The 26514-nt window shown below is 42.1% G+C and overlaps 1 protein-coding gene across 1 annotated transcript in view; it reads left to right on the forward strand.

The window, feature by feature from the left end:
* The first annotated feature begins 223 nt into the window (after positions 1–223).
* Positions 224–26514, forward strand: part of tenm3 (teneurin transmembrane protein 3) — a 411418-nt gene continuing 385127 nt past the window's right edge. Inside the window, exons 1-4 of the mRNA XM_079498542.1 lie at positions 224–343; positions 4466–4586; positions 5944–6014; positions 17900–18244. Of these exons, the coding sequence (XP_079354668.1) occupies positions 232–343; positions 4466–4586; positions 5944–6014; positions 17900–18244 (649 nt within the window). The 5' untranslated portion in view covers positions 224–231. The remainder of the gene's footprint in view (positions 344–4465; positions 4587–5943; positions 6015–17899; positions 18245–26514) is intronic.

Genomic DNA, 26514 nt, shown 5'->3' on the forward strand with positions numbered 1-26514 from the left:
TGCTGCTCAATGTCCTAACAACCTCTCTCTCTCTCTCTCTCTCTCTCTCTCTCTCTCTCTCTGCAGGTGCTGAATCCGACCATCCTCTCCCACTCTTCTTTCATAACTATCCATCCTTCCTTCAGCCCCCCCTCCTGTCTGTCTGTCTGTCTGTCTGTCTGTCTGTCTGTCTGTCTGTCTGTCTGTCTGTCTGTCTGTCTGTCTGTCTGTCTGTGTTAGCAGCATGCCTGCATGTTTGATAACGCTCAGCGTAGCAGCAGCAGCAGCACTATGGAAGTGAAGGAGAGACGACCATACTGTTCGCTGACCAAGAGCCGCAGAGACAAAGACCGACCCTACACTGGTAAACACGTCTGCCCCTCATTCATTCATTCATTCATTCATTCATTGACAAGGACCAACTCTTCGTTCGTTCGTTCGTTCGTTCGTTCGTTTGTTTGTTCTTTCATTTGTTTGTTAATTCATTCATTCATTAATAGACAAGGACCGACCCTACACTGGTATACAAATCCTTCATCCATACATTGATTGATTGATCAATTGATCAATCAATTGATCATTCATTCATTCATTCATTCATTCATTCATTCATTTAAACCCTCTACACTCAGTAAAACAGATGCAAAGTCTGTCTTTCATACAACCATGCAGTATCATTTCAAGAACAATCCATTGCCATTTCTGTCTTGTCAAGTTCAAATAAAAAGAGACACGCTGGTGTCATGCACCGAGAATAGAGTCTACAAGCTATTTTCTGTGCACCACACCGGATATAGCCTGGGATAAATACCATTTTCGGGTGTCTGACTCAACCTCCAGTGCCCTGCACCTCCAAAATGATTGCCCTGGTTTAAAATTGGTTTAAATTGGTATAATCGTTTCGTTTCATTTGGTATAATCGTTTGCTATTCATCTTTTGTTCTAACTCGTAGCACAACTAAATAATAAACACATTGATTTGGGGAACAAAAACAACGAGACATCAAACAGGACCACTGTTTTTCCCCCTAAACCAGATCGGTTTAGATCGAATACCAGGCTTTCCTCCGTGGTGGAAAGTCTGGTGACGCGAGGTTACACCACTCTCTCGCTCTCTCACACACACACACACACACACACGCACACACACACACACACAAAAAGGACCATTTTTCTCACCTTCAGTTCAATGCTCCACCTTTTCACGTGCACTGACTTCTGGGATAGCGTTCTGGTCTCACAGATCATTCAAGACAAAACATCCTTTGTTCCAATTAATTACTGGTCTTGTTCTCCAGGACAATACGGAGAACAGCTGTTTCAAAGTTCTCAGTCTGATTAAAGAAGACGCAAACAAAGGACTGTTATCTACTGAACTAAAATAAAACAGTTCAAATTGACCCCCACGAATCCAAACTTTTTCCCCATAATTTAATTAAAACTAAATGTGGGCAGATGTCCAAAAGTGTGAGTCATTTCGTTTTTCCCACAGATGTATTTTGAGATGAGAGTGTGAAAATCCTCGTTAAAAGTTGGAAGTTGGATTCTCAGACCACCCAGAATTTTGAATAAACAAAAAAGGCTATCAAACGTGCCCAGACAGGCAATGTACAATTTATAATTAAATGTACCGTTTATAATTTAGGCATTCACCAGACACATGTCGGCCAGAAACTTCCATAATTAAATGTTTTTATGTTTTCTTTCATGAATGAATGCCCTACTTCATCACACGAGCGCTACAGAAAAGTAGTAAAAATAGCCATGCAATCTACAAGCTCACAACGGGTTGCATCACGTGTTCTGAACTTGTAGATAGGCTGTGAACTTGTAGCTCAGTGTGAACTTGTAGATAGGCTGTGAGCTTGTAGCTCAGTGTAACTTGTAGATAGCCTGTGAACTTGTAGCTCAGTGTGAACTTGTAGATAGGCTGTGAGCTTGTAGCTCAGTGTGAACTTGTAGATAGGCTGTGAGCTTGTAGCTCAGTGTGAACTTGTAGATAGGCTGTGAGCTTGTAGCTCAGTGTGAACTTGTAGATAGGATGTGAGCTTGTAGCTCAGTGTGAACTTGTAGATAGGCTGTGCGCTTGTAGCTCAGTGTGAACTTGTAGATAGGCTGTGCGCTTGTAGCTCAGTGTGAACTTGTAGATAGGCTGTGCGCTTGTAGCTCAGTGTGAACTTGTAGAATGGCTTGAAGAGCCAATCTTTTGTATGAGGGCTATCTATCATAGGGGAGCATAAATAAAAACAACATGTTAAAGGGACACTTCACCTTTTTGAAAAATAAAATTATAATAATGGTAATAATAATAAGGTGTGTGTGTGTGTGTGTGTGTGTGTGTGTGTGTGTGTGTGTGTGTGTGTGTGTGTGTGTGTGTGTGTGTGTGTGTGTGTGTGTGTGTGTGTGTGTGTGTGAGTTAATGACGTTTAGAAGATTTAGGGAGGGCTGTCTTACTGACACAACATGTAGACTAGGTCTAGGAAGTAAGTGAGCCCAGTGTCCATGATGTCATGGATGTGTCCATGACATCATGGACACTGCTAAAATCCAAAACATCTAAATCCACATATTACACACATAAAGACCCCAGGAAAGTGTTCTAAATGTAGCGGTCACTATTTTTTTTTGTCCCTTTAATGGTCCAGTGGGGGGGGAAAAAATCACACCCGTGTGAACTGAGTGGTGCAACTCCCCTCTATTGGTTCTCTGTATCGTTCCAATTTGTATCGTTCCAATTTCTTCTCTGTATCGTTCCAATTTCTTCTCTGTATCGTTCCAATTTGTATCGTTCCAATTTCAGTTCCTATGTATCGTTTCAATTTGTATCGTTCCAATTTCTTCTCTGTATCGTTCCAATTTATATCGTTCCAATTTCTTCTCTGTATCGTTCCAATTTCAGTTCCTATTGGTTCTAACACGATCTCTCTCTCTCTGTTTCTGGCACAACAGCGCCACTTTTGGTGCTCATTGGTACTGGTCACATAGTCACACACAAACTTGAACACTGACATTGCTGTTCCTTGGAGTGGTTGCACCACTCAAAAATAAGAAAAAGGATGTTTCTCTATCACTCTAGCAGATAGCTAGAGTCTAGCTATCACTAAGCCCGGGTGGAATTCACCCGAACACCTGCCTATAAAAATAAATAACACCTGTGTGAAGTGAGGGGCGCTAATATATTAAAGTCTAACTTATGTTGCTATGATTAGGTGATGTAATGATGATGTAAAACAAACGGTGTCAAAACAAACATTACATTCTCTTTATTGTTAATGGCATTTAATGTTTGTGTTAGGGACAAGATGACATACATTTTCCCTTCATTGTCAATGGCGTTTTTAAAACAAACATTGAACTAAACACAAACATTAAACCTATATATATACCTCAAAAACAGGGATGTGGGCAGGGAAACAAACCTACCTTTTATGATGTCACTGAGCATCATGAAGGTACTGAAAAACCCTTTACTACTGCTGCTGCTGCAAACAGACATCAGCAACATTATGAAAATTACAAAAATAGAATTATCCAGGTGAAAATCACCTGGGTTTAGTGTTCTAGGGTTAAATTCAAGTGGCATAAACAAAGAAAGCAATCTAGTAAATTATCACCATACACAAGGTAAAGTATTCTACAGGTTTTAACAACATCACTCTGTATGGACAAAATACCGTTTCAAGTATAATGCTAACTCAGTGGTATATGTTCCAATTACATTCCCTCCATATAAAAGGAGCCCTGAGTAACAGTATATGTGGCAGCGGTGGCCGAACGGTTTGCGGAGCGGTCTTGATACCGGAAGGTCGCCAGTTCGTATCCCCGGACCGGCACGTTAAAATTACCACCGCTGAAGTGCCCTTGAGCAAGGCATTGAACCACTACCATGAAATGTTCTATGAGCAGGGCCTGGCTGTAAACAAGTATCTGATGCTTAGTCCAGTTACCCTGGGTAAATATAGTAACTTTGCTTTGCTTTGCGTTTAGCAATTCGTTTTGGACACATGTTTCAACCAACTGTTGTCTGTGTGCTATTTGTAACCTGAAGTAGACCTAATTGGCAATGTCTTCAAATGTGTAAAATTATTGGTCAGATTGTGAAAACAAACTCCCTGAATGAATACACACCTAGCCTATAGCTACAGTAGCATACATGTATGTATAGCATTCAAATTGTTTGGTGCTGACCATGTGACTATAGCAAAAGGTAATGGTGATTATAGGCCTACTGCAACATAAAATACTGGTAATGAGTAGAATACATATGATAATCAGAAAATAATAAATATGAAATCATGAGAAATATAATTGAACACTGGGCTATAAAGGTAAAGCGGGAAAGGCAGTCTCATATCTGTCTTTAGGGTAAAGTGGGAAAGGCAGTCTATGTCTTTATATGTAAAGTGGGAAAGGCTGTCTCTTATTGTCTCTCTCTGGAAATCAGGGGACATTGTTTTAGGTTGACCAGTTAGTCTGTCTCTGTCAGGTTCCTCAGGGGACAGTGAGGACTGCGGTCTGGGCCCCCCGGGGCCTCGGGTGCCCACCCAGAAGTCCTATTCGTCCAGTGAAACCCTGAAGGCCTTTGACCAGCACCAGGACCAGACCAGGTCAGAGTCAGTCCACTCTACACTTCACCTGTCCACCATAACCTGCAGCAGATACTAGTGACATTTTTGTTTTCTTAAACTGTATCTTTGCTAAATAACAGCAGATCTGCTATTGTGTTGTCTGCGGATGTTTTCCCCAGAATACAGATCTTTTCATTTTTTTTAAAAACATTTTTTATAAAATAAAATATTAGCCAGTAGATTTGTGCCATTTTTGAGCATTTATAACAATTTTGAAACCATAACAAAGGAAAACTTTGAAAGAACTAGAAGATCTTGAAATGTTTTAAATATAACCTTTTGAAAAATAAAAAAAATAGTATTATATAATATATTTTCCCGCTTTTTTTAATTAGGGGACCAGGGTTAATCTGATTAACACGAAACCAACCATTTTAGGCTCAGACAACGTGGTCAACATGAACAGTAACAAGACAAGATGTCAGACTAGGCTAGCAAAGCCAACATGCTTTGCTGTAATAACACCACTTTAGAGCCATTAATAACACCACTTTGAGCTCATGTTGGCTCAGCTGTGGCTTGGCTCAAATAGCTGTTGGAAATCCATAAACAACAGTTCTGTTGTTTGTCTCCTTGTCAGTTGGATAAGCACCATATTTAAGTCATCAGACATGCTAGTTCTGTCTGCCAGCAGACGTCAAATGGAGGATCACTAAACCACAAATAACTTTGAGACCGAAACTGAACACTAGTGACAACTAAATGATGGTAGCTGTTCAAGATTGCTTTATTTGTCTTGTTTCCTTCTGCAAGCAGCTTCAGAAAAAAAGTAAATTATATATATATATATGACTGCATGTTTCTTCTAGAGACAGCATACTGTACAATAGTGCTATATCAATAAAGCTACAGTATATCAATCTAAATACATGAATCCTAAAACTAAAATAATTCATGTCATAAAAAGCAAGCATACATTGAACACTTAAGCCCAATTTTTTTGATGAAAAACTAATTCTGAAATGGACTATTCAGAATGAATAGTTTTACACGTGTACATGTGATGCCAGTAACGTCGTACATTTAATCAACTAAAATGTGGAATACAGGCCTTGTACTTGCGACAGATAATTTATAGGCTATTAGAATTTAGGCATTTAGTAGACGCTGTTAATCCAGAGCGATTTACAGTAAACAAGAACAATATTAACACATGGTAATATATCAAATGCGTAGAAATCGTCACCTAGCATGATGGGTAAACCAAAGACCCATCATCCATCAACAGTAGAACAGCCGTACAGTTGGAACTTTTACCTACTTAAAATAAATAAATACAAATCTGAGTACTTTTTCCAGCACTGTGTACTTATGGTTTGACTGTTGTTGTTGCTAGGCTACTGTACGGGACAACCAGAGGACATAAGGACATGGTGCACCGTGAACAGGAGAACTATACCAGACATGGTGAGTTAGCACACACACGCACACACACACATGACCGAACGCATGCACGCACGCACGCACGCACGCACGCACGCACGCACGCACGCACGCACGCACGCACACATGAACGAACACACACATGCACACACACACACATGCACGCACGCTGAGGTCTTGCGTTTGAGTGCTGCCAATAGTGACTGAGTGTGAGTATGTCTGTCTGAGCATGACCCATTGACCCCTGCAGCTGATGCTGATTGGGGTCAGAGGCTAGGGAGGAGGGCTTTCACAATCTTTATGAGAGAGTTCTCTCTGTCTCACCCAGAAGGACACCAGCTACACGTAGGCCTATAGCCTACAGTTAAGCACTTACAGTATATGCAGAGAGTACAGTACAGTATAAAAGTAGAGTTGCATCGCTCAGTTCACATGGGTGTACTGTACTGAACTTCTGTCCTGTTTACCTCAAATGATTCCGTGTGTGTGTGTGTCTGTGTCTGCGAGCGCGCGTGCGCGCGTGCGTGCGCGCGTGCGTGCGTGCGTGCGTGCGTGCGTGCATGCGCACAATAAACAAGATAAGTGTACCATCAGAAGCTCGCCTCCAAACAGCACTCACTGACTGACTCACCACTGACTATGTTGACTCTAGTCTGTCCTATCAGTGCATGCACTGCGCGCGCACACACACACACACACACACACACACACACACACACACACACACACACACACACACACTGCAGGATTCAGATAGTGAGTTGTCCAAGACCAGATCTTCAAAGACAAACATCTAAAGCTAGACTATCTTATTCTTTAAGTGCAGTCCAGTATGTTTGTAATGGAGCTCTAGCTCTGCATGTTGTTTACATACTTGCACTGTCGTATCTGCTTTTCTGCACTTCCTGGAATTGAGTTAGATCTTTCATCCAGGGGTCTTCAACGCTTTCCAGGCCAAGGACCCCTTAGCTTATGTTGCAGATTAGCCTTTCAATAGATTTCATAGCTTCAAAGACGTGTAGTGTCGTGTTGGATTCATGTCTAGGTTAGACATGACCTTTGACACGATCTAAATGTCTCGATAGAAGAGCAGGGAGACAAAATACATCCATCCCAATTGTAATTATATTTACATACTATACCATACAGATTTGATCATTTTATTCATAAAAAAAAGTTACAAAAAAGTGCAACTTAAGTAAATAAAGTCTTATTGCTTCTTCCACCAATGTCTACACACTTTATGATGAACCAACCAACTGCATAGGGAGTAAACAAGCTCTTTCTAATCCATTCTGTCTCTCTCTCTCTCTTTCCCCCGAAGCAATGGTCAGTTATAATTACACTTAACACTTCCTATTAAGAAACACAATAATTATACTTAATATTTAAATGCTATAATAGTTTGCTTGCGGCCTCTTATCTGAAATGAGCGTAATCTAATTCACTGAGCTGTAATCACCATAATAGTCTTTAAAGATAAGAATGATATGCATTAATAAGTTGTAATCAATTCAGATAATTGTGTAGAATTGTATAATTATCAGTGTTTTATTACAGGGCCCAAAGCCATCTTCAAATGGTCTTGAATGAACTTCTAAAGGCAGTATAGCTACGGTTCATGATTCATTGTTTTATTCTCCCCACACGATTCACACGTTAAAATGTATTCTGTATTTGTTTCATTCTTATTTTGAACATTCTGAACTTTACAGCAACGAGTGCATTTAAGGCTGCTACTCTTGGCTATATTCTTAGCAATTATATTGATTACTTTTTCAATTAATCAAATAATCAAGAAGCTAATTTTCTTTGATAATTAGTTTCATTTCCATATAATGTATATCAGACTAGAGTTGGGCCCTAGAGCTCATAAGTAGGAACCAGTTTAAAGAGCTCAACTGTGTGTGTGTGTGTGTGTGTGTGTGTGTGTGTGTGTGTGTGCGTGCGTGCGTGCGTGCGTGCGTGCGTGCGTGCGTGCGTGCGAGCGGCATGCTCACACCACACAAGAAAAAAAGCCAAAGTTTCCAACATGGGAAGATGAGAAGAGAAATATTCTCCCCCAGTTGCTTGTTCTGGCTCCTCCACAAAAACCCTGAAGGTCATTTATATATTATCTCTGTCAGGTGGAGACCTCATATGTTCAGAACTTTTCAGGATTCAAATCCAAAAGCATAAAAAGTTGGAGATCTACAAGCTCACTTTGTGTTCCGAGCTTAATGACCACTTCACCACTTTTCAACCTATCTTCATATACTAGGTCCTCACTAATAATCATGATAAAATGGCACCATTTTTTTCCTACTGTCTGTCTGTGTTCATAGGAGGGCTGTGGGCAGTTCAGAAACCCGTCCACCAGTGACATCATTGATGGGGAATCCAAGCTACAGGCTTTCTATTCCTGAAAAGTTGCAATGGGGCGTTTGAGATGGAGTCTGACTCTGAAGTGGTGGAAAATTGGTAGTGAGTCTCCTTCTTTGTGGAGTTTTATGGCGGTTGGCATACTTATTAGTTGCATTACCGCAGTGAGTCTGCACACAGTTCCGACTGCAGTGGGGAGTTTATTCGTCAGTTTTGGAGCCATGAGGGAGACGAGTCTGGGACGTGTGGAGCATATATAGTCCAGGGAGTTTTAGGGAAGGGAATATATTCTGGGATGTTTTAAGGAAGTGAGAAGAGTCTTGGACGTGGGAAGCATTGTCCACAGTGTTTTAAAGGGTTGTAGGAGAGTTGAATCATGTCTTGAAGGTATGTTGGTACCATACTCTTGGTCGTCTTGTAGACCAACAAATGTATTTGCTACTGGGTGCAGGCAGCAACCGGTAGCCAATGAAGGGCACATAAAAAGGCGGGGAGACATTTGAACATTCTGGCTGGTTGAAGACCAGAATTTATGCTCCATGCATCATATGGCAGGAAATACTCAAGTAAAGTGAAACATATATCAGAATTGTATTCAAGTGCAGAACCGCTGACTATGCATAAGGCTTTATGTGTGCAGTGGGCGGAATATGTCATATTTTGGATGGGGCTCATCGGTTCTGATCTCTTGCAGACTGTGAGAGACACTGATATCAACGCAGATTTATTCCACTTGGGCTGTACAGCGTGAGTGAGCTGTCACTGTATGGGATTAGGAACCAAACTTGTGAGGGAATTCTGACAATATAAGCTTCAATTCCACTTCACACTGCCTGCAAATACAAAGACAATATGTTATTTTGTTGCTGTTGGGCAGCTCCATGTTCTAAAATGTTGTGTTTTTTTTGTAAATGTACGCCCTACTTGATCATACAGTACTACAGTGTCACACAAAACATCAAAAGTAGCAGATCTGCAAGCTGGGATGTGCCACATTTCAAGCTAGCTTGTCAATTTGCTACTTTCGCTATTTATGAATTTGAATCACGAAAAGTAATACGTTTATGGACATATGAGGTTTCCACCCGACAGAGACAATATAGATTATTTAAAGAAAACCATTGAAAAGAAAAGAAAAAGTTTCTTTCAAAGCTGGAATCTGGGGACAGATTTGAAATGAACGGTCCTGGTTTGCTCGGTAGAGCACTCAACTGTGGATCACAAGGTCATGGGTTCGATTCCGGCGGGCACCGTCAACTCAGCATAATTATGTGTAGCAAGGATTGTGTTACTGTAGGTTGTAACTGGGAGCTGATGGTAGGTGTTGTAAGTACTGGGAGCTGATGGTAGGTGTTGTAAGTACTGGGGGATGATGGTAGGTGTTGTAAGTACTGGGAGCTGATGGTAGGTGTTGTAAGTACTGAGAGCTCATGGTAGGTGGTGTAAGTACTGGGAGCTGATGGTAGGTGTTGTAAGTACTGGGAGATGATGGTAGGTGTTGTAAGTACTGGGAGCTGATGGTAGGTGTTGTAAGTACTGGGAGATGATGGTAGGTGTTGTAAGTACTGGGAGATGATGGTAGGTGTTGTAAGTACTGGGAGATGATGGTAGGTGTTGTAAGTACTGGGAGCTGATGGTAGGTGTTGTAAGTACTGGGAGCTGATGGTAGGTGTTGTAAGTACTGGGAGATGATGGTAGGTGTTGTAAGTACTGGGAGCTGATGGTAGGTGGTGTAACTACTGGGAGCTGATGGTAGGTGGTGCAAGTACTGGGAGCTGATGGTAGGTGGTGTACGTACTGGGAGCTGATGGTAGGTGTTGTAAGTACTGGGAGCTGATGGTAGGTGGTGTAAGTACTGGGAGCTGATGGTAGGTGTTGTAAGTACTGGGAGATGATGGTAGGTGTTGTAAGTACTGGGAGATGATGGTAGGTGTTGTAAGTACTGGGAGCTGGTGGTAGGTGTTGTAAGCACTGGGAGCTCATGGTAGGTGTTGTAAGTACTGGGAGCTGATGGTAGGTGTTGTAAGTACTGGGAGCTGATGGTAGATGTTGCGTTACACCTCAGCCTTCCATCTCCTAGGAAAAGGGGATAGACACCCACAAATCCTGCACGGTAGATTTTGTCTGGCTTGAGTTCCTATTCATATTCAAGTCAATATATTATTAATTATATTATTAAAGAAAACGAACTGAACTTATACAGTAAAGTTCTGTTTCTTACTTAAACTTATGTTGGTGCATAAAAGGTTACCGGTATGTTAAAACAATCAGTAGGGTAGAGTCTGGTAATACATTATGACTACTACTGTAGTGCATGTGTAGTGGTTGGAGGTTGTATCCATATACTCTTCCATTGAGACATTTACATTCCGTGTCGGAGGGGTGGGCGGGCAGGCAGGCAGGCAGGCAGACAGACAGACAGACAGACAGACAGACAGACAGACAGACAGACAGACAGACAGACAGACAGACAGACAGACAGACAGACAGACAGACGGAAGGGAGTAGATGTATGTGTGTCGGAAAAAAGCACAATCATTTTTGATTTATTCAAGAAAAATGGACGACAAAGGCTGAGCATTAAAACAGAAGGCCCACTTAATTATGAAGTATTTTCCCCATTGTTTTTTCAGCTCCAATTAACACAATGCTAATATTTTAGAAAGGGAAAAATCCAAGTAAGTCAATTATCTTATCGCCTTGGTTTTCAACGTGCGCCTAATTGGAGCTCATTTAAAATTAATATAACTTTTAATTGAACAGCACCACTCGTTATCTCCCATTGTTAATTAAAGGGGACGGCATTGTGATTCCCCCTCCCTCCCCTTTCTTTCTCTCTTTTGTTCTGATGAAAGATGGAGAGATTTGCGGTGACAATTTGTTTGTCTAATTTTTTTTTTTTTAATGTAGGCCAATAATGTTCCGGTCTCCCTTTTCAAAGCTGACTCAGTCCTAGTGAATGATTTTGTCCCATTCATGATGAAAATCATCTCTGTCGGGTGGAAACCTCATGTCTCCAAAACGGTTACTTTTCAGGATACAAATTCAAAAGCATCAGAATTAGCAGATCTGCAGAAGTTTAAGGCCCAGCTGGCTACACGTATATGGATATTTTGCTAACGCAATTTTTTGTTGTGCGTTTGGGCCTTTCAGCCACACGCAAACGGCGTTTTCGAATGATTTTCTAAAATATCCGGATCAGTGGATCTGTGTAGTCATGCGAAACGGAGCTTTTGAGAAACGATGATGTCACCGCTTATTAGCGCATATCATTTTTACTATAATTAGGTGAGAAATGCAGCTTGTGCCTGCATGGAAACTACACATATACATATCTATCCAATTGTTCATGTTTATATATCACTGTTAACAACTTTAAAACTTATCATGTGTTGCATCAACTGCAGCGAGCAAAGGCTCTGCTCTGCTCTGCTGCATCCAATAATAAATATATCAGCCTACTAGTCCAGTGCGGACTGGTGATTTAATTTGTATTGGTGCCGAGTGTGAAGCTTGAACAATAGGTTAATTGCGGACCACTAGCTACAGATAAACTGTGGATATTAACATACAGTACCAATAAGGACCCAGGCCAAATGCCATTGCAGTATAGGCTAAACCTCCAACAACAAGTCTATGCGTGGTGTGTGCATAGCCATGTGAAACTATATTCTATAACAAGTCTATGCGTGGTGTGTGCATAGCCATGTGAAACTATATTCTCCTGCTGTATTTTGCTGTCCATTTCATGGTCAGGGGGAGATAGAGAGGGGGTGCAGAGAGAGAGAGAGGTGTGAATGGTGAGAAGAAAGTATACAGTGGGTCGCCGTGCGCATATATGGCTCTCTCCTGTTTAGGTAATAAAGGGCTTGACTGCATTTGTCACTGTGCCTGCATGCCGACAATGTGCGCGTGTGAACTTTTATTAGCCTACATTATAACGTTTATTATACACTCGAAAATATAGCCACTCTACAAGCTCACAAGTGGTTGTGGACACTTCTATAGGTCTGACTCTGCTATTATTTTTTGTGCAGGACTTGCCAAGTCGCCAGAGCAATAGTAAAGTGTCTATCATTTTTAAGAGTCGGGATTTGGAGATTTACGCACATTGTGACATGCTGACAGACATGAAAGAAACATGTTCCACTTCCACTCACAATTTAGGTGGCTTTTAAAATGCGGTACTTATTCCTTCCTTAAAAAATATGATGATTGGCACCTCATAAGTGTAAATATAAAATCAAATATAATATAGCCTACAATTGAAACCTGCTACTGCAGTGATTTTATCCTGTGTTCAATGCGTTTCTGCGTTTGTGTGTGGACTCGGATATCTCTGTCGTATGGGCAGGGATTTTTTCTAAAACGGAGGACGAAAATATCTGTTTTGCAAAAGATCCATATTCAATCAATCGAATAATAATAATAATAATAATAATAATAATAATAATAATAATAATAATAATAATAATAATAATAATGGGCTACTGTATAACGTTGCTATCAGTCAGAAACCTTGTATCTCTTTTTCAATCTTTTTTTTAATGTATGCCCTATTTTGTCATTGACACTAAAGTTGGGTTAGCGTTATGCTGGTCCCCAGACACCACTCTGAGAAGCCATATACTTTAGGAAGCGTCACGCTCTAATGTAAAGTGATAGAGCATGGCATTCCACTGAGCACCCTCTGGTTGGCGTGGAAACACATCTAAACAACAATGTAACACCAGGGTTTTTATAGTTAACTAAAATTAATGGCATAACGACAAGTTAAATAAAAATAGCAATTTTTATTTACTGAAATAAAATAAATAAAATGTGGATTTACATAAAAACGCTAACTAACTGAAACTAACTATTTGTGTTTACAAGAAACTAAAACTAGCCAAAAATCATAGAGAAGATATCCTTAGTTTTGTCTCTGTCGAAAATGTTCAACATGGCACGGCATTGTGATTGTGTAGATCTGATAGTTTTGCTAAATCAATTAATAAATACAATTAATAGAAACAAAACTAAAACGAATGCCTTTGGAAAAAATAAAATACAAGCTAACCCACTTCACAAACGAATCATAAATTAATTTGAATAATAAACAATAAAATAAAAAATCACACCCATAGTACTCAAAACTGCCCATTCATTATCAATGGCATTTAATGTTTGTGTTGGGACAAACACTCAAAACTGGCCATTCATTATCAATGGCAGGTAATGTTGTTTTAGGGCAAAGTTTGAGTTTACACGCACCCTCAAAGCTGTAGATAGCAGGAGCTAGCGCCCCCTTAAAAATATAAACAAATGACCAATGCAATACTATAAGAACCTTGATAAACAGCTGCGTGTATCAAAAAGCTACCACAATCATATTAAGAGGAAATAGTCATTTATTTGATTGATTGCTATTATTTTAACTTAAAGGGGATATACTGTATATTCTGATCTAATGAATATCAAATTATTAAGCCTCTAAAAACTGTCTGGGGTGAAACACAAAAGACTGAGTTGACATTTAAAGCAGTGTTTTAAAGTGAAATACCAAGTGATAATAAATCTTCTACACGGGCTAAAAACACAATTAAACAAAATACAACAGAAGGGGTATAGTTATGTTAATAGCAATTCATCAGAACAGAAACAACTAAACCACTGTAATGATAACATTATCCTAATTGGAAGTGATACTCTTAAAATAATCAGACTCAATCTTAGCAATCACTTTAAACTGAATGTAAAACAGTAGCCTCTTTAAAGAGACGCGTTAGTGGACAATTCACTCAAAAACAAGACAAACAAAACAAGGGGAAATAACGAGTTCAACCAATATCTTATTAAGAGTTTGTTTTCAATTGCCCCAATGCCCCAATGGTGTTTATGTTTGGATTATCAGTCCAAACTTTCTTTGGCCTATCTTTCAACATTTCATATACGGATATTGGCTTCCCTGATTGGCTAACCCAAACAACAAACCAATCGGCTTTGTGTGTTGGTCAAGCTTTGCTTGAGGTTTGTGCCACAGCATCAATATATGTACTAGCATAATAAAACTCCAGTCTTTCAAAGAGTGAAACAGATAGCCAATCAAGGCTATCACGGAAGCATGTCACAGTAGAGTAATGTGAAATTATACTTAGAGCTTATTTAACCACAAGTAAATTATTATTATACATGCTATAGACAGAACATTAAGCAAGATAACCACATTATGAAAGGATATTTGAACTCAGTTAAACGGAAGGAAATACGTTAAAATAAAACAAAACATAATAAGTTAATACAATTAGGATAGGAAACCTACATTATCTACAAGATAAACCAATTTCCATGTGTCTATAATGTTGCGCTGGGTGCTTCATCTCAAAGGAACACCAGAGAAGGACTGTTACCATGCTGCCGTAGCCGTCGGACACAAGGTGTACACCTTTGGAGGCTACACAGGACCTTACACCAACTGTCAGATCGGTGTGTGCGTCTTCAACACGGTGTCACTGCGCTGGACAAAGTTACCCCCACAGACGGATGGAAGAGGAGAACGCCCCCCTGAGGTTCCCTGCATGCGTGACCGTCACACATCAGTGCTGACAGAAAACGGCATCTACGTCTGGGGAGGGATTCCGTACTGCAACGTGCTTTATGCGTTTGATGTTGACTCCCACAGGTGGTTTAAACCCAACGTTTCTGGGACTGTTCCAGAGGCGAGGCGTGACCACTCTGCCTGCGTCTTGGGGAAGGTCATGTATATCTTTGGAGGATACATCCGGCGAACCGGACGCACTAATGACGTCTACAAGCTGGACACCGCCACAATGGTCTGGTCGTTGATTAAAGCCAGAGGAACTCCACCGGATGTTTCGAGAAGTCACTCTGCGACCATCATCGGGACAAAGATGTTTGTATTCGGGGGGCAAGGCGACCGGAAGGTCAAGTACTACAAGGATATCAGTGTGTTTGACACAGAGACAAACCTCTGGCTGAACACGCCTTCTGCCCAGCTCCTTCCAGAAGGACGCAAGGGCCATTCAGCCTTTGCCTACAATGGGGAGCTGTACATAATTGGCGGCTACAACATGTGTCTTGATCGGACCTTCAACGATCTGTGGAGATTTAACCCAGAGACCTTCTCCTGGAAGGAAGTGGAGCCCAAGGGGGAAATCCTCTGTTCATGGATGTCTGTTAGTTACTGTTGCATGGTGGGAGGTCGTCTCTTGGTCTTTGGAGGATACAGATACGCACCTGTGGATGTAAACAATGTTGAGGATGAAGATGAGGCGGAGGTGTCTGACCTGTGCATCTTGGACTTTAATCCCAGTCTCAAGATGTTATGCAAGCTAGCAGTTATTCAGTACGGGCTGGGGAAGTCGGGACTCCCGCACGACATCAGGTGGGAACTAGCGGCCATGACTACCAACAGAAAAACAAAACCTTGCATATCCCACTTGGAAACAAAGAAACACAGAAAACAAGGAAAAAAGCTACAACAGAAAAAAATCACACTTGTGTGAAGTGAGGGGCACCTGGTAATTTTGTTTAAGGTGCTGTAAACGAACATTAAAAGTCCATAGACTTGGCTGTCACATGACTTCACGTTTAGTGCTCTAACAATCATTGAAAGTCCATAGACTTGGCTGCCATATATTGTAATTCCGAAAGCCAGACTTTGGAGGGGATAGTGCCCCTCAAAAAGCATAATATAAATCACAGAGTTACTGTTTCTGGGCATCATTCATTCACAAACACTCCCAAATTGTTGCGGTGGATAATGTAGAGCCAGCCTGGCTCCAGGCCCTGAATTGCTAGCCACGATTCAGGGGCTGGAGACGGTGTCAACGTTTTTCTTGGTTGAAAATCAAACCGGCCCAATTAGGATGATCCAGCATTAAGTTAACCAATCACCAGAGAGTCTCACTTTGGCCACACACCCCATCTCAGAAAACGGCTTCACTTAGAGAGCTTTCGGACTGAATAATGGAGTGGGGGAAAATTGTCAGGCTAAAAAATAGATGGTGGAGCAGATGCAACAAGATAAAAGAGAATACCCTTCACTTGCTCAATAAAGAACAAACATTTTAACATTTCTCTCAATGACCTTCCTAGGCACAAGATGCCTGAGGAAGGTCTTTGATGGAAATATTGCCTTCAGATAGCCTAACATAAAATAAAATCACACACATGTGAAGTGAGTGGCACCTTTTATCATGACATAGTGACCCACAATGTCACAGTAAAAAGTCCATAGACTTCACGTGGCTACCACATGATGTTATGGGAGAACACACAAAGCCTCATGTTGAAGTGGCTAGCGCCACTCAAAAATGAACTAAATACATGAATAAATACATGTTAATAAATACATAAATAAATACATGCACTCTATCGAGCTGCCAACTTGCGCCATGCACACAAGAAGGCCATAAATGGCCTACTTGTGCGCAAGCAGAGCACGCAAGTACTGCCCTCCCAACTTGAAACCTAACTTAGTTACATCAACATCAACAACCAATAATAATAATTATAATAATAATTATGCGACAATAGCATAAATAAATGCGAATAAAATTAAATAAACAATCACACAAATCTATCATGTGGATCTCATCAGGGCTATATAGGTTTCAGCTCGATCTATGAATAAGTGACTCCATTATTATGACATTAAAGTTAATTATTTCTAAAAGTAGTTGAAATAGTGGAAAATAACAGTAACGTTTGTTACCAATCGGTCCACCTTGTTGGAACACAGACACACACGCACAGACCCTCCCGTCGACAGCTCTTCTTTGGACCAACCCTATAGATGGCTATCCTCCTGTAGGGCAGTGGTTCCCAATGGGAGTTATGATGACCCATTTGGTTCCATTTGTACACTCTCAGATTAACAGTCTTTAACGGTCCATTTGGAACGACTATAGGAATCGTTAAAGGGAACCTTTAAGGAACCGAAATGGTTAAAATCCTCAAGGATCCCAAGTCTCTAGTCTAAAAGTCCCAGGAAGGTTTATTTTTTGCTGGCACGCTCAGGGCACAAAGCTAGCTGCTAATAGCCTAATAATGTCCTAATGTCCCTGTATTAATAGCTCTTATCTGCGTGGGAGTCAGACACTGATGAATTATTGCTTATTATAAGCAGTGAGTATTAGTTGGATGCGGACCACGTAGCTTCACTCTCAATCACTGTCTCGCTCGTTCGCTCGCACACACAGACACACACACACACATACACACACACACACACACACACACACGCACACACACACACACACGCACACACGCACACACACGCACACGCACACACGCACACACATAAACTTACGGATGCACATATTTGCATAAATTCACTACACACGCACACAGACATACACGCATGCACACACACACACACACACACACACACACACACACAGTCACACACACACACACACTGCAAAATAACATAATCAGGGGTGCACATAACATTTATTCTGACCACGCATGCGCTGATGCGCACTTGTCTGTCTGTCTGTCTGTCTGTCCATCCGTCTGTCTGTCCGTCTGTCCATCTCCATCAGGTCAGAACTTCAGCCTGCGTCAGCTGGGTATATGTGAGCCGGCGGCCCGGCGCGGCCTGGCGTTCTGCCAGGACATGGGCCTGCCGCACCGCGGCTACTCGGTGGGCACGGCGGGGGGCCACCACAACCACCAGGACCACCACCTGGTGGACGGCGGCGACGTGGTGGGAGGGGCCGTGATGTCGCCGGAGCGCGCCATGCGCATGTGGGGGCGGGGCGGCAGCCACGGGGGCGGCGGCGGCCTGGGGAAGTCGCCCGGACGCAGCTCGTGTCTGTCCAGCCGCTCCAACTCGGCGCTGACCCTCACCGACACGGAGCACGAGAACAAGTCGGACAGCGACAACGGTAGGAGGGTGACGCCATCTCTGTCTCCACGTTTTCTTGGTTTCTATGCAGTTCTCTTTCCTCTTTTCTAGGTTTAACGTGTGCTCGCGTGTGCACACGCACACACACACACACACACACACACACACACACACACACACACACACGTGGGGTGGGCGCCAACTTCTTTTGGTGAGTCATGTCGCTCACCCTCTGTTGCTGTTCATGCTTTCTCTTTGACCTCTTCCATGATTTCTTTGATGTTTTCTTTCCTCCTTTATAGGTTCAACACGCACGCACGCACGCACGCACGCACGCACGCACGCACGCACGCACGCACGCACGCACGCACGCACGCACGCACGCACGCACGCACGCACGCACGCACGCACGCACGCACGCACGCACTCTGTGGTATTGTGTATCTATTGTATCTCGTGTCTTTTATTTAAGAAATTTCCCCTCTGGGAAATTTAATCTCAAGCCCAAAGGCAAGTCTCTCCTCTCCTCTCCTCTCCTCTCCTCTCCTCTCCTCTCCTCTCCTCTCCTCTCCTCTCCTCTCCTCTCCTCTCCTCCTGGTCATTAGACAGTGGAGCATACATGCATGCATGTCCCTGTTGGCCGTGTCTTCCCTGAGCCACCTGACTATTAGCTCTTGTGTTTAGTGTTAAATGGATGGCCCACATTCTCTGCAGCCAAGCGTTCATCTTAACACCAGCCTGCAAGACAGCTTGGATAAATGACCCTCACGTGCTCGCATGCTCACACACACACACACATGCACACGCACACAAGCACACAATAATGTGCTCTCACCTATACTGTACTACACGGACAAAAGTGCATACGTATATTATAATGGAGGTTTTGAGACGTGAACGCACTAGGATTTTGTATGTTCAGCCTGTATGTATTAACTTTACACAAACGGATATCGTCGCTGTCAGCTGGGAACTCTGTTACAACGGATCCAATGTAGTTATTATTTAGTTCCAAGGTCTTGTTAATACTTTTCTCACACACACTTAACCACTTTCGGTGTCAACGTGTCGCACTGTGACGTGCATTGACTTGATCATACTCGTGATCTATGATCAAGTAGGGCATTGAATTACAGAGAAATCTCTTATACGGAGAGACGATGTTTCTGCCCGACAAGGCGACAACGGCGATATGCTACTAATGAATCTAATTAATTATCACAGTTTAGCGGAGGAGCAGAGAGAGAGAGAGAGAGAGAGAGAGAGAGAGACTATTCATTATTCTCTTTGTAGCTCTCCCAGGCAGGTGCAGTTTTCACCATTAATAAAGGAATGAAGTTTGACTCAAGCTAGAATAAAACACCAGAGACAAGTATTTCGAAGAAAGTACATGAATAAAAGTTACCGTATTCATCAGATTTCACAGGTCTGTGGGTGTAGGCCCTACTACTGTGACACCCCTAGGTTTCCGAGGGAATTATTTGTTGGGTGCACAGCAGACCATGTCGGTGTCCGTTGATTCTCTCCAGACCGAAACGGAACAAGCAAAATGAGTTGATCCCTGTCTAGACAGACAGAACGGGCTCTGTCTGTATGGGTGGTGATGCATATATTAGTGTTTAGTTTTATTTATACAGGTGAGATCTCAGTGAGGTACAAGACCTCAATGAGCAGCAGTACACAAGGTCGCAACAGGCAGAGCCAAGGTCCACTGGCAGACCATAGTGCCTAGTTTAATGTCACAATGACAAGCTGTACAAGAACAATAGTTATTGGCCTGGGCCATGGCTCAGTGGTCCAGGCACCTTGGCTGGTAATCCAGTCTGGCAGTGTGCCGTGGGTTCGACTCCTTACTTACTGCATGTCTTCCCCCCATCTCTCTCCCCATTTCCTGTCAGCCTACTGTCTGTCCCTCCATAAAAAAAATATAAAATAAAGGCGAAAGCCACAAAAAAAAAAAGTTATTGAAGACATATTGACTCTTATAACGTGCAAAATATCACATAATATCAGAAAGATAAAAGATGAACAACATAAAGCAAAAGTGAAGCCCGGATATTAAGACAAACATAATAACAATATGATAGACACATTTCTTCCCCAACACACACACACACACACACACACACACACACACACACACACACACACACAGTTTCCATTAAGCGACGCTGCACTGTAATTAAGGTTAAAATGCTGACGCGGTGCATTATGATCCTATATGAAGTTAGTTAATGTTGTTTTATTAAGTGTCATTATGAGCTGTACGTCAGGGACACGCGTCTACCGGCTCTGAAAGTGACTAGTCGTCAACTTTTATAAGCCTTAATTCAATTACTACTCTGCAGCTGGATGTATAGTAGCCTATATGTATTTATGTACATGTATGCGTGTGTGTGTGTGCGTGCGTGCGTGTGTGTGTGTGTGTGTGTGTGTGTGTGTGTGTGTGCGTGTGCGTGTGCGTGTGCGTGTGCGTGTGCGCACGCGCACGCGCACGCGCACGCGCACGCGCACTTCTTGTGTGCGCACTTCTTGTCTTCATCATACGACTGAGTATTTAAAGGCTTAAGCATTAAGCGCAGTATAGCCTACTTGAGTAAATGTTCTTAAGTTACTTTGGGCCAGTGCTTTAGTGTGAAAGGAGTGCGTGTGCGTGCGTGCATGTGTGCGTGTGTGTACACAGCAGCTGGATGGCCTGTGCTTCTCTGTGAATGGAGGACAATACATCTACCCTGCATGGACCTTTACCCCTATTGTCTTATGATCCTTATTATCCTCCCTCTAGATTACCTCACCTTAAACTGTGTGTGTGGGAATAATAAAACAAAGATCATTTTACATTTAATGCAGACTTTTTTCCTTTTTCCATTGGGGTGGGGGGGCATCTTGGGGAGCGTGTGTGTGTGTGTGTGTGTGTGTGTGTGTGTGTGTGTGTGTGTGTGTGTGTGTGTGTGTGTGTGTGTGTGTGTGTGTGTGTGTGTGTGTGTGTGTGTGTGTGTGTGTGTGTGTGTGTGTGTGTGTGTGTGCGCGTGCGTGCGTGTCCGTGCACCAGAATGAATGATACATTTGAAATATTAATTTGTTTTTATTATTTTTGTATTCTATTTAGTTTTAGCTAATTGTAGCTAAGTGTAAGTAGTTTTAGACTTAGAAATTGACACATTTTACTTTTGTTTTTAAGTTGACTTTGTCAGGGTTAGAGTGAGAGAGTCAGGGTTAGAGTGAGAGAGTCAGGGTTAGAGTGAGAGAGTCAGGGTTAGAGTGAGAGAGTCAGGGTTAAAGTGAGAGAGTCAGGGTTAGAGTGAGAGAGTCAGGCCAGATAACGTTGCAGGATTTGAACCTGCGACTCACTGTTAGATATCAGAACCTACTTTTTCATTTATTTTTATATAACTATTTATATATACATTGTTTAGTTTCAGTTTTTTTGATTGACTAATCCTGCAGGTTTGCACACCCGTACGCGTGTGCATGGGTGAGCATGTTTCCTTGCGTGCGTGAGGCGTGATTATGAATCCCACCGTAGCTCTAGGATAGAGCCGTCTGATTGAGGTTACTGAGGTTAGGGTTAAGGTTAGGTTTAGGTATAGTTTTACTGAGGTTAGGTTTCTGGTTTAAGGACTTCAGTGTTTTGTACCATACTATTGTATGAGTACCGAACAAAGAATGTTTGCTTTCGCCATCTTTGTTGAAGACGATTGGCCAATCACAGCTACTACTGGCCAATCACAGCGGGTTCTATCCTAGAGCTGCGGTGGGATCCATAATGCGTGCGTGAGAGCGAGTGCCCACCATTGCCAACGATCGGGCACGTGCATTCTAGCATGCGTCCAGCGCGGTAACCTAGCATGGTGTCTCTGTAGCCCGTAGCCTTTGCTGGCTCCGAGGGAAGGTAGAAAGAGACGGGACAATGGAGAGAGGAGAGAATAGAGAAGAGGAGAAGAGGGCAGAACAGTGGAAGGGGATCACAGAGAGGAGAGGAAGAATAGATGAATGGCGGAGGAGAGAGTGAACGGGAAACTAAACGAGTGTGAGAGAAATCTCCTGGCGTTTGTTTTGGTCTCCGGAGAGGAAACCGTACACCCCAAACGTCTGGCTGCATCCCCTGTGTGTGTGTGTGTGTGTGTGTGTGTGTGTGTGTGTGTGTGTGTGTGTGTGTGTGTGTGTGTGTGTGTGTGTGTGTGTGTGTGTGTGTGTGTGTGTGTGTGTGTGTGTGTGTGTGTGTGTGTGTGTGTGTGTGTGTGTGTGTGTGTGTGTGTGTGTGTGTGTGTGTGTGTGTGTCTATACTTGTGAGGACATCAAAAGTTCACGGTGACAATCTTACTTCAAATACAATTATTTTCTCATTTTTAACTCTAAATTTTGACTCATTCTTAGTTGTGTAGCAGATCTATACGGTCACTTATAGATCTGCTATGGTCTGTGAATATACATTTTGGTAACACACACACACACACACACACACACACACACACACACACACACACACACACACACAAACACATTGTCTTAGTGTCGGTACCCAAGGGTGCCCATGCAGCTGCCGTTGGGCGCAGACACCGGATAGCCAGTGACCTCAGAGGTAGAATGGAGAGAGAGAAACAGAGGACAGACGATAGCGCGATGGAGAGAGTGAGAAACGGAGGACAGAGGATAGCACGATGGCTGCAGATCCATGAGAGCATAATTAAAACCATAACCGAGTATGCCACGTTGACCTTCCTGACCACACCTTTTTCATGTCAAGGACCCCCAAATTGACACTAGCCCGCGGACCACGATATGCCAGGGGCCCCCATATAAGTGAAGATTGTTATGGCTCTATCAGTGATTCTCAACCCCTTTAATTAGGCTACGGACCCCCATTTAACTGCATTTCTATCTCTGAGACCCCAATTTATATTTTAAAATAAATGTTAATTTAACTCTGAGAGTGTACAAATGGAACCAAATGGACCCGTCAGGGTCCATTATTATTATTATTATTATTATGCAGTGTTCCGGGAGTTTTTAGGGAGACCTGTAAAGACACCGTAACAGTACTCTATTCTACAGTATAGAAATACTCTGTCACAAGTAAAAGTATATTCAAATGTTTGCTTAGTCAAAGTACAAAGGCTTTGGCATCAACATATACTTCAAACAGCTAAAGTAAAAGTAGAAAACTGTTACTTTTCAGAACTCAAATTAAAAGATAGCAAAAGTACCAGATCGGCATGCTCAAAACAGATTTGCTACTGTTGATGCTTTTGTGTGACACTGTAGCGTGATCAATAGGGTGTTAAGTTACGGGGGAAAAAACACAAAAAGTTAGTATTTGGAGATAAGAGGTTTTTTCATGCCCGACAGCAACAAGTTTAGTTATGTTAACCCCACTGAGGATAATTAGAACAAAAAGGGAATGTGCAGTGTTGACATATGTGACCTCAACTCCATGCTTTAAACAATAACACAAGACAGTGATGAATACAGACACTGTCTAACGTGAGAATTAAAATAACGTTCCAACTGTGAATGTGTTTTATGATGAATATTTATGGTCTTCGTGTTTGTTTTGTCGTATAATTAAACGTTAGCGTGGAAATGTGGTGACAAGGGTCACGATGATTGGAATCTCCAGAGTATCTCTATCGGCACAAAACCAATTAAAATTACATTTAAAAAACATAATGGTATAAATGTTTGTCAGAGGGCGGAACAGACAGACAGACAGACAGACAGTCAGACAGACAGACAGACAGACAGACAGACAGACAGACAGACAGACAGACAGACAGACAGACAGACAGACAGACAGACAGACGCGTCTTTCTAACAAGATTACTTCACTATACGTGTCAACAATGCACTTAATCTGTTGAGCATCTCTAAGCCTCTTAGCGCTGCAACCTTAGCTGTTAAACACCCACCATGCACTCACACACACACACACACACACACACACGCGCACGCATGCACACACGCACTCACACGAACATCGGACACTACTGTACCAGAGACATACTTGAAATTCAAGACATGTACACTATGAGAAAACAGATCTGAATCTCATGATGAATCTCCATGATAAATCATCGTTTACATTTAGTTGCTGTCCGTTTTTAACGCCCTAAGCTTGATACTATACTACCGTACTACATACTTAGCAGATTCGGCAGGTGTGAATTTGAATCCTGAAATGTGACCGTTTCCACCCAACATAGACGATAATAGTTTAAATCTGGAGATACGAGGTATACGAGGACAGCCACAACGTTATGATTGTTGACTGTTGGCGTGTGGAGAACTCCATTTATTATCAATGATTCTGTGTCATTGTTTAACATATTACTTGTAATGCTGTACAGCCATTGAAGCAGCTTTGAAGTAGCTTGAATTAAATTAAGTCGAGAGACAGAGAGAAATAATGTGACCTTTTATGGTTTTTAATTAAATATCTTTGAAAAGGCAAAACCCTATAATTGCACCTGCGCGTGTGTGTGTGCGTGTGCGTGTGTGAGTGTGAGTGTGAGTGTGAGTGTGAGTGTGAGTGTGAGTGTGTGTGTGTGGTGTCCCTATTTCACCTGCATGGTGAGTCACATGAAACAGAACTTGTATCGTTACGGTCATGCAGAAACCATGCATCTCCTTATTTTTGTCATTCTTTTTCGTAAATTAACACCCTGAGCGTCAAGGGCGGAGTTATCCGTTCAATCAATTAGTAACGCCCAGCGCTCAGGACAGAGATTGATCTAAAGGACGGAAATTATTGATATCAAAACCGATCGCATCGCTCCACAGGCTGGGAGCATCTGTTGCGCAACATTCGATGTTATTTTCCGGTGAGACGTCATCGAAAATGTTCCCCCCCCATTTTAGCCGACGAGATCGAAAATCTTAAAACGTGAATAACTCTTGATCTAAATCATTCTGTCCAATTCTTAGAAAAGATTATGTGTTAGACGGCCCATCGCTAGTCGCGTTAGAATTAATCATACCTCCCGTTGTTGTCGATCGCATCGAGAGTGTTTTGGCTACATCAAGCTACTTCAGCCACATCCGGGATAGCATCCGGTGCGTCGCTAAATGTGCTCCGCTGCTATAAATCGCTGGGCGCTATGATTTAATGGATTAAATAACCCTGGGCGTTCGGGGTGTTAATACCCTACTTCATCATGCTACAGCATCACACAAAAGTTGCAAAAACAGCCGACATACAAGCTCATTGTGTGTCGCTTTGTGACACATTGTGAGCTTGAAGATTGCTATTCTTTAACATTTCAATTCTGAAAAGTAACAGTTTTGATCACATGAGGTTTCCACCCGACAGAGACGATTGTTTCTTTTTGTCTTTTATTTAAATGTTTGTGTAAAATGTTCCCTAGTTGTATTGTTATAAGAACACCAATTAAGACAGGATGACACCACCGAGAGCCACGGGGGTCCACATGGAGATACACATAATGAGAGAGAGGGAGAGAGAGAGAGAGAGAGAGAGAGAGAGAGAGAGAGAGAGGGAGGGAGGGAGGATAAATATAGGACACTTTTTAAGTGAATTTCTTGAAAAGTAGCACTTTCCACAAGAGAGGAAAGAAAATCTTTCAACAAAGTAATTAAGACTTGATGGAGCTTATCTGCAAATTATTTCGACACATTCAAAATGGGAAAAGCATCGGCGTCATTTTTGATTTTGGCAATTTTCAATTAAAAAAGATAGCAGATGATCAAGCTCACAGCGCGCGCCGTGCTGCGAGCTTGTTCATCTGTTATTTATGAACATTTTGTAAAATCTTGAAAGTGTGAGAACTCGTAATTAGAAGGCAGCCACATTTGTTGAATCAGACTCAGGTCTTGGGTTGAACCAATTTCATTCAACTGCATCAAACTGAATTAAAAACAACAAAAGAGGGAAGCAAATTCAAGACACTCTTCTAAAAACAAAACAAAAGTTAAAAAGCCTTTGTTTGGATGTATACATGGTATTAATAGTCCAATATGGACATTGGTAAGCAGCAGTGCTCGAGTGCTCAAATGACCTCACCCGGGTTACAAATTCTCCCCAGCGTTTAAAATACTATGTATTCATTAAAATATTGATATCACAGAGTTATTAAAGCATACATCACACATTCCCTCGTCGCCACTTAGATGTTCATGGCATATTTATTAACCCCACCGTTATTGAACTGTTTAGCTTATATCTTACATGCACGTGCATTATGCACATTCAAGCACGCACGCACGGCGCACACACACGCACACGCGCATGCTGCACACAGAGAAAAGAGAAATATTATTTCAATATTGAAGACTTACAGTACATCTACAGGC

The sequence above is a fragment of the Electrona antarctica genome (genome assembly GCF_951216825.1).
Source record: "Electrona antarctica genome assembly, chromosome: 4".
NCBI classification, from domain to species: Eukaryota; Metazoa; Chordata; class Actinopteri; order Myctophiformes; family Myctophidae; genus Electrona; species Electrona antarctica.